We start from the raw sequence: 7721 nt of genomic DNA on the forward strand, positions 1-7721 counted from the left end.
AACATCCTGAAGGAACATGCAGAAGATGATCAGAATCTGGCCATAACTGGGATTCCCGTGGTATCCTGGCCTAAGAAAAACGCAAAGGTAGGCCATCCTGGTTTATTTCAATCTTCAAGTCACTACTGGGGTTTTTTGCAAAGAGATTCCCTTCCCCCTCCGCAAAAAGAGAGAGTTTTTTTTCCCCCTCCCAAGGTTTTTTATTTTTTTGGCATAATTTCAACCCTCGGTTTTTATTTTATTTTTTTAAGCTCCCTTTGCCAGTCCGTGGTGCCCCACGCGACATTATTTCCCACCCACCCCCGAATCGCCCCTTCCATGTAGAGAAATCTCATGGCTTTAAGCATGTGGGGCTTGTTGCTTTAAATGCTGTGCCTTGAAGTGCGCATAACGATGGGCACTCAGCCGCCAGGTTCAAGGTTTAGCCAAAGGGGAGGGAAGTGCTCCAAAGGTGGGGGGATTGTGAGTTATTGCACGGTTTGATTGATTGTTTGTGGGGGGGGATGGGGGGGTGGGGGGAAGAGCCCCCCCCTGTCCTTCGGTCTCTCCAAGCTGCAGAACCAAAGTATGTTTGTTTTTGGTTTCTTTTGGCACGCATGCAAAAACATTTCATATTTTAAAAAGCAGGCAAAAAATTCATTTTTAAAAGCATGCAGAAAATTCATATTTTAAAAAGCATGCCAAAAAAACGTATTTTAAAAAGCATGCAAAAAATTCTTATTTTAAAAAGCATTCAAAAAAAATCATATTTTAAAAAGCACGCAAAAAATCCATATTTTAAAAAGCATGCAAAAAATTCATATTTTAAAAAGCATACAAAACATTTCAGATTTTAAAAAAGCATGCAAAAACATTTCAGATTTTAAAAAGCATGCAAAAAATTCACATTTTAAAAAGCGTGCAAAAAAACCCCCATATTTTAAAAAGCATGCAGAAAATCCATATTTTAAAAAGCATGCAAAAAAATTCATATTTTAAAAAGCATGCAAAGACATTTCATATTTTAAAAAGCGTGCAAAAAAACCATATTTTAAAAAGCATGGAAAAAATTCACATTTTAAAAAGCATGGGGGGAAAAATCACTTTAAAAAGCATGCAAAAAAAATTCACATTTTAAAAAGCACGCAAAAACATTTCATTTTTTTTTTTTAAAAAAAAAATTCTCATCTCCCAGCAGCGTTGGCAGGGCCGGTGTTTCTGCATGTGTCCGTCGTGCCCCCCCCCCCCCCGCGCGCCCTGAAAGCTGCTTCCGTTGACAATTTTGTGGGTGGGCACCAAACACGCATTGCAAAATCTCCCTCCCGTGCCAGTGCAAGGACTTCAACCCTCCCTGCCCACCAGGAAGGGAGCTTTGCAAGCCCTCCCACCCCCACCCCCCTTGGAACAGGTCTGGCAGGCGTCCCTCTCCTCCTGCAGAGACCCTCCCTCTGCTCCCCCCCCCCTCCTCAGCTCTGCCCCTGCCTCCCTGCCTCCCTCCCCCAAATTGGGCAGCCAATGGAGAGCGTGTCTTTTGTTCCACTCCGGGGTTAGCTTGCCATAGGCAGCTGAGATAGCTCAGCCTCTTCCTGGTACCTTGGAGGCTCATGCATATGGAGGAGGGCTTTCTCCGCTCTTCCTCCTCCTCCTCCTCCTCCTCCTGGGGGGCAAGGGAGAGAGGGAAGGAGCGCCACTGAAGGCCAGACAGCCCGGTTAGAGCCCTTCTCCCCCCACCCCACCCCACTCCCGCTGCCAGCCATGCCAGGCCGGCCCTCGCTGGGCTCCCCGTGAGAGATGGCCATGTCAGCCAGCCCCGATGAGGAAGACTACGACTCCTCGGAGCAAGAGCAGGTGGTGTCTGTCTGTGTGTGTGTGTGTGTGTGTGTGTGTGTGTTTGTGTGCAGGCTTGCAATCCATGCATGGATGGCGGTGGGTGGGTGGGTCTGTCTGTCTGCCTTTTTTTAAAAAATGTTTTTAATGGTAGGCAAAGTTTGCACCCTGCAAGTCTCTTTCCACCCCTTCCCCGTTTTGCAGGGGTTGGTGGGAGGGGGGGTCCTCCTCTCCGAGGGGGAGAGGGGGGGGGCAGGGCAAGGAAATGGGGTGGGGGTGGGGGAGATCTTGCGAAGCCAGCATCCGGCCTGGCCTGCCGCCTTCTTCCCCCTTCTTGAGGCTGGGTGGGAAACACGGTGTCCTTGGGCTGGAATAAAGGAAGGGGGGAAGGAGAGGGAGGAAGGGGGGAAAAAGGAAGGAGAGAAAAAAAAGAAAGAGGAGGAAAGAAAAGAGAGTGAGGGTGGGAGGGAGGGAGGAGAGGAAGAAAGGGAGGAGGGAGGGAGGGAAGGAAGGAAAGAAAGGAAAGAAAAAGAAAGAGTGTGGATGGGAGGAAGGGAGGAGAGAAAGAAGGGGGAGAGAGAGAAGAAAGGAAGGAAGGGGAGAAAGGAAAGAAAGAAAGAGAAAAAAAGAAAGAGGAAAGAGGGTGGGAGGAAAGAAGGAAGGGGAGAAAGAAAGCAAGGGAGAAAGGAAAGAAAGAGGAAAGAAAGAGTGAGGGTGGGAGGAAGGAAGGAGAGAAAGAAAGGGAGGAGGGAGTGGAGAAAGGAAGGAAGAGGAGAAAGGAAAGAAAGAAAGAGGAAAGAAAGAGGGTGGGAGGAAAGAAGGAGAGAAAGAAAGGGAGGGAGGGAGGGAAGAAAAGGGAGAAAGGAAAGAAAGAGGAAAGAAAGAGTGAGGGTGGGAGGAAGGAGGGAGAGAAAGAAAGGGAGGAGGGAGTGGAGAAAGGAAGGAAGAGGAGAAAGGAAAGAAAGAAAGAGAAAAGAAAGAGAGGGTGGGAGGAAAGAAGGAAGGGGAGAAAGAAAGGGAGGGAGGGAGGGAAGAAAAGGGAGAAAGGAAAGAAAGGAAGGAAAGAGTGAGGGTGGGAGGAAGGAAGGAGAGAAAGAAAGGGAGGAGGGAGTGGAGAAAGGAAGGAAGAGGAGGAAGGAAAGGAGAGAAAGAAAGAGTGAGGGTGGGAGAAAGGAAGGGAGGGGAGAAAGGAAAGAGAGAAAGAAAAAAGATAGAATGAGGAAGGAAGGAAGGAAGCGTGGGGGGCATCAGGGGCTCTTCGAAAGCCAATTGAACCGTAGTTTTTTCCCCCTTTATTCTTTTCGGAAAACAGAGATTGTTTTTACTTTGCTTTGCAGGAGATTTTTAACTGAAATCTTTTGAGTTTTTTCCCCTTCTTTAATCAGAGGGGCAGGAAGTCAGGGTGTGCTCTGGTGATTGAACGGGGAGGGGTGCTTGTTGTGTGTGTGACAGCTCCCTTATCCTTCCCCCCCCCCCCAATGGAAGACTTAATCCCATCAAGATAGAGAATTGATTCTGTGTCCTGTTTACAGTAAATGCAAGAAAACCCCTGGGCCATCTTAAAAGGGCTTGTATAATGTGGGCAGGGGGGAGAAAGGACCCCCACCCCTAACTGAGACCAGAGTCAAAAAAAAAATTGGAAGCTATTAGGATTTACCAATTTAAATTTGCACTAGTATTTAGAAGTGGGGGAAAAAAACAAATATCAAGAAAAAAATTATTCTTAACCCTGCTTCACCCAGAAGTGTAATTTTTTTAACCTGGCCCTCTTGATATATCTCCAATTTGTTTCCGGTATCCAACTGAAAATACATATTTCTTAATTCCTTAATTTGCTGCGTCCTCTTTTGTAACTTTCCCTTATCTATTATTTCCTTATTCTGCCTTTTAACCTTTATCCAGGGCAACGACTTGGCTTGTTTATATTTTGTCTTGTAGGTTTTGTTGGTTGAGTTAAAAACACTAAACAGTCTTACTTTTTTTCTTTTTTAAACGTTCTCATTTTTTAAGGCTTGCTTTCACCACCTAAAATCAGTTGGGTTGAGATGGGTAGCAGTAGAAATTAATTTATTTTTAAAAAGTAAATGAATAAGGTGGATCTCATTTATGTCAGCATCTTGGAAGGGGAATTTCTGTACTCCTAGAATGTATTTTTTCTTTCTTTTGAAAAACAAAATTATTCCTTGTGGTCATTGTTTTAAATTAAGAGACTGGGGCATGAAGCCAGTCTCGGTTCTGAGGTTAAATGTTGGGCCTTGTCAAAGATTTTTTAATTATTTTTTTTAATTGATCCGTTTGGGGTCTTGACTTAGAACTGGGGGAACCTGTCAAAAGAAGCTTAAAAGTGTAATTTTTTTTACTATCGGTTTTCTGCAGCTGATCTGGACATGAAAATTTCCAGGCAGACCACCCAGTGATAATCTGTTTTATTTATTTGCTCAATTCCATGACTCCCAAATCCAGGCCACATCCAAAAAACAACAAACAGCGTAGCAAATTGGAAACAACAGAAAAAAAGCAAAGCCGAACATTAATTTTTAGAAACCTGATTTGCTAAAACGAAAATTTTTTACAGGGTCGGAAGTTTGCTGAAATTGTAAATTTAATGAATTTATATGCCGCCCAATCCCGAAGGACTCCGGGTGGCTTACAAAATACAGGACTAAAAAGATAAAAGTTAAAAATAAGGAAAGAGAAAAACAGATTAAAAAGCAACAAATCATACACTCAATCTAGGTGGGGGCTGGACCTCATTCGTGAGGTCAGCAGCCCGGGGCCTGCCAGAATAGCCAGGTTTTAGTGGCCTTTCGAAAGGCCGAGAAAGTGGGAAGGGTCCGGATCTCTGCGGGTAGATCGTTCCACAGGGTCGGAGCAGCTGCAGAGAAGGCCCTCCCCCGAGGAGTCGCCAGCCGGCATTGTCTGGTCAACGGCACCCGGAGAAGGCCCATCCTGTGAGATCTTATCGGCCGTTGGGAGGTATGTGGCAGGAGGCGGTCTCGCAGATATCCGGGTCCTCGGCCATGTAGGGCTTTAAAGGTGATAACCAGCACCTTGAAACGCGTTCGGAGACCGATAGGGAGCCAGTGCAGCTCGCGGAGGATAGGTATAACATGGGTGTATCTAGGTACACCCGATATCGCTCGCGCGGCTGCATTCTGGACCAATTGTAGTCTCCGAACACTCTTCAAGGGCAGCCCCATGTAGAGCGCGTTACAGTAATCAAGCCTTGAGGTGACGAGGGCGTGAGTGACCATTTGAAGTGCCTCCCGGTCCAGGTAGGGCCGCAACTGGTGCACCAGGCGAACCTGGGCAAAGGTCCCCCTGGTCACAGCTGACAGATGATGTTCTAGTGTCAGCTGCGAGTCCAGGAGGACACCCAAGTTGCGGACCCTCTCTGAGGGGTGTAAGATTTCATCCCCCAGGCTAAGGGATGGAATATCTGGACTGTCCTTGGGGGGCAACATCCATAGCCACTCGGTCTTGTCAGGATTGAGTGCAAGCTTGTGTGCTAAATCTCATTGAGGTCCATCAGCATGATTTTGGTTGACATCAGCAAACACTTACTCCAAATGGAACAGAAGAAATCAAATGTGAAAATCGTTTATATTTCCCTCCCTCCCTCTGATTTATTGGTTTACTAACTTTTGCCTAATTCTCACCTATGGAATAAACCGCTAACGCTAAGCATAAACTATTAATTGCAAGCCGCAACCAACTCCTTCCTTCCTCCTATTTTCCTCACAACAACCCTGTGGGGGGACGGGAGAGCTGGCTAAAAGTCACTTTCATCCCTAAGGCAAAACTAGAACTCGCCGTCTTCTGGGGATTGGCCCAAAATCATCGAGCCAACTTTCATGCCAAAGGTGGAACTAGAATTCCCCACCTCCTGGTGATTGGCCCAAAGTCACCCAGCCGGCTTTCATAACAAAGGCGGAACTAGAACTCACAATCTCCTGGCGATTGGCCCAAAGTCACCTAGCTGGTTTTCATAGTTAAGGGGGAACTAGAAGTCACTGTCTCCTGGTGATTGGCCCAAAGTCACCCAGCCGGCTTTTATAACTAAGGTGGAACTAGAACGCACAATCTCCTGGTGATTGGCCCAAAGTCACCCAGCCGGCTTTCATAACTAAGGTGGAACTAGAACTCACAATCTCCTGGCGATTGGCCCAAAGTCACCTAGCTGGTTTTCATAGTTAAGGGGGAACTAGAAGTCACTGTCTCCTGGTGATTGGCCCAAAGTCACCCAGCCGGCTTTTATAACTAAGGTGGAACTAGAACGCACAATCTCCTGGTGATTGGCCCAAAGTCACCCAGCCGGCTTTCATAACTAAGGTGGAACTAGAACTCACAATCTCCTGACGATTGGCCCAAAGTCGCCTAGCTGGTTTTCATAGTTAAGGGGGAACTAGAAGTCACTGTCTCCTGGTGATTGGCCCAAAGTCACCCAGCCGGCTTTTATAACTAAGGTGGAACTAGAATGCACAATCTCCTGGTGATTGGCCCAAAGTCACCCAGCCGGCTTTCATAACAAAGGCAGAACTAGAACTCACAATCTTCTGACGATTGGCCCAAAGTCACCTAGCTGGTTTTCATAGCTAAGGGGGAACTAGAACTCACTGTCCCCTGGTTTCTAACCTGATGTGTTAACCATTGAGAGGCTTCCTCCTCCTTGTTACAACCAGTTTGTGAGGTGTTTTTAACCCTCCCTTGTGTGTGAATCCTTTCCAAGTGGACCCGCCATGAATTCTTTACGGCTCCCCCCCCCCCCCCCCCCGGGTGTCTTCTGTGGCGTTAGGCCTTGGGTCCCTCTGGCTGAGTTTGTACGACGAAGCCAGGAAGCTCTTCTTACTGACCGGCCTCTGTCGCCTGCCTCTCTTTAATCGCATTTTGTGGTTTACCGTATCATTCCCAACGCGGAGTAGCTGCCACTTTCGGCTTGCAGAAAGAGGAACCTGTAACCAAAGTTTATCGTAAGCCGTAACGTCTGCTTCGTTATCGGCCCCGAACGGCAGCGGCTTCACAACAGCCAGAAGTTATGGTGGGTGGTCAGCCTTTAACGACCCCGCCGTCTCTCTCTTTCCCAGAACCGGGCAGTCGGGCGTCCCAAGGGGAAGCTGGGCCCTTCCTCGGCCGTGAAGCTCGCAGCGAACCGGACGACTGCAGGCGCGCGTCGTAGGAGGACGCGATGTCGCAAGTGCGAGGCCTGCCTGAGGACAGAGTGCGGCGAATGTCACTTCTGCAAGGACATGAAGAAGTTTGGGGGGCCTGGCCGCATGAAACAGTCCTGCATTATGAGGCAGTGCATTGCGGTAAGCGCCATTGGGGTTCGCCATTGGGTGGGAAATCGGGATCGGCTCCAGGCCAGGGGAGATACGAGCTGAGCCCCTTCGCGACTTGTGGACTTCAGCTCCCAGAATTCCTCAGTTAGCCATGCGGCCTGGTGGACTTCAACTCCCAGAATTCTTCAGCCAGCCATGCGGCCTGGTGGACTTCAGCTCCCAGAATTCCTCAGCCAGCCATGCGGCCTGGTGGACTTCAGCTCCCAGAATTCCCCAGCTAGCCATGCGGCCTGGTGGACTTCAACTCCCAGAATTCTTCAGCCAGCCATGCGGCCTGGTGGACTTCAGCTCCCAGAATTCCCCAGCTAGCCATGCGGCCTGGTGGACTTCAGCTCCCAGAATTCCCCAGCTAGCCATGCGGCCTGGTGGACTTCAACTCCCAGAATTCCCCAGCTAGCCATGCGGCCTGGTGGACTTCAACTCCCAGAATTCTTCAGCCAGCCATGCGGCCTGGTGGACTTCAACTCCCAGAATTCCCCAGCTAGCCATGCGGCCTGGTGGACTTCGGCTCCCAGAATTCCCCAGCTAGCCATGCGGCCTGGTAGACTTCAACTCCCAGAATTCCTCAGTTAGCCA

General features: G+C 48.5%; 1 protein-coding gene across 4 annotated transcripts in view; it reads left to right on the forward strand.

The window, feature by feature from the left end:
• KDM2B (lysine demethylase 2B) overlaps nt 1-7721 on the forward strand; it is a 22292-nt gene continuing 14571 nt past the window's right edge. For 2 of the 4 annotated variants that reach the window (XM_032229050.1, XM_032229051.1), the window contains exons 1-2: nt 1-87; nt 6891-7115. In XM_032229050.1, the coding sequence (XP_032084941.1) occupies nt 7053-7115 (63 nt within the window). In that variant the 5' untranslated portion in view covers nt 1-87; nt 6891-7052. Of the gene's footprint in view, nt 88-1549; nt 1828-6890; nt 7116-7721 lie in introns of those variants that run through there. The other 2 variants (XM_032229049.1, XM_032229048.1) reach the window with 2 other exon arrangements.

The sequence above is a fragment of the Thamnophis elegans genome, chromosome 13 (genome assembly GCF_009769535.1).
Source record: "Thamnophis elegans isolate rThaEle1 chromosome 13, rThaEle1.pri, whole genome shotgun sequence".
In the NCBI taxonomy this organism is placed as follows: Eukaryota; Metazoa; Chordata; class Lepidosauria; order Squamata; family Colubridae; genus Thamnophis; species Thamnophis elegans.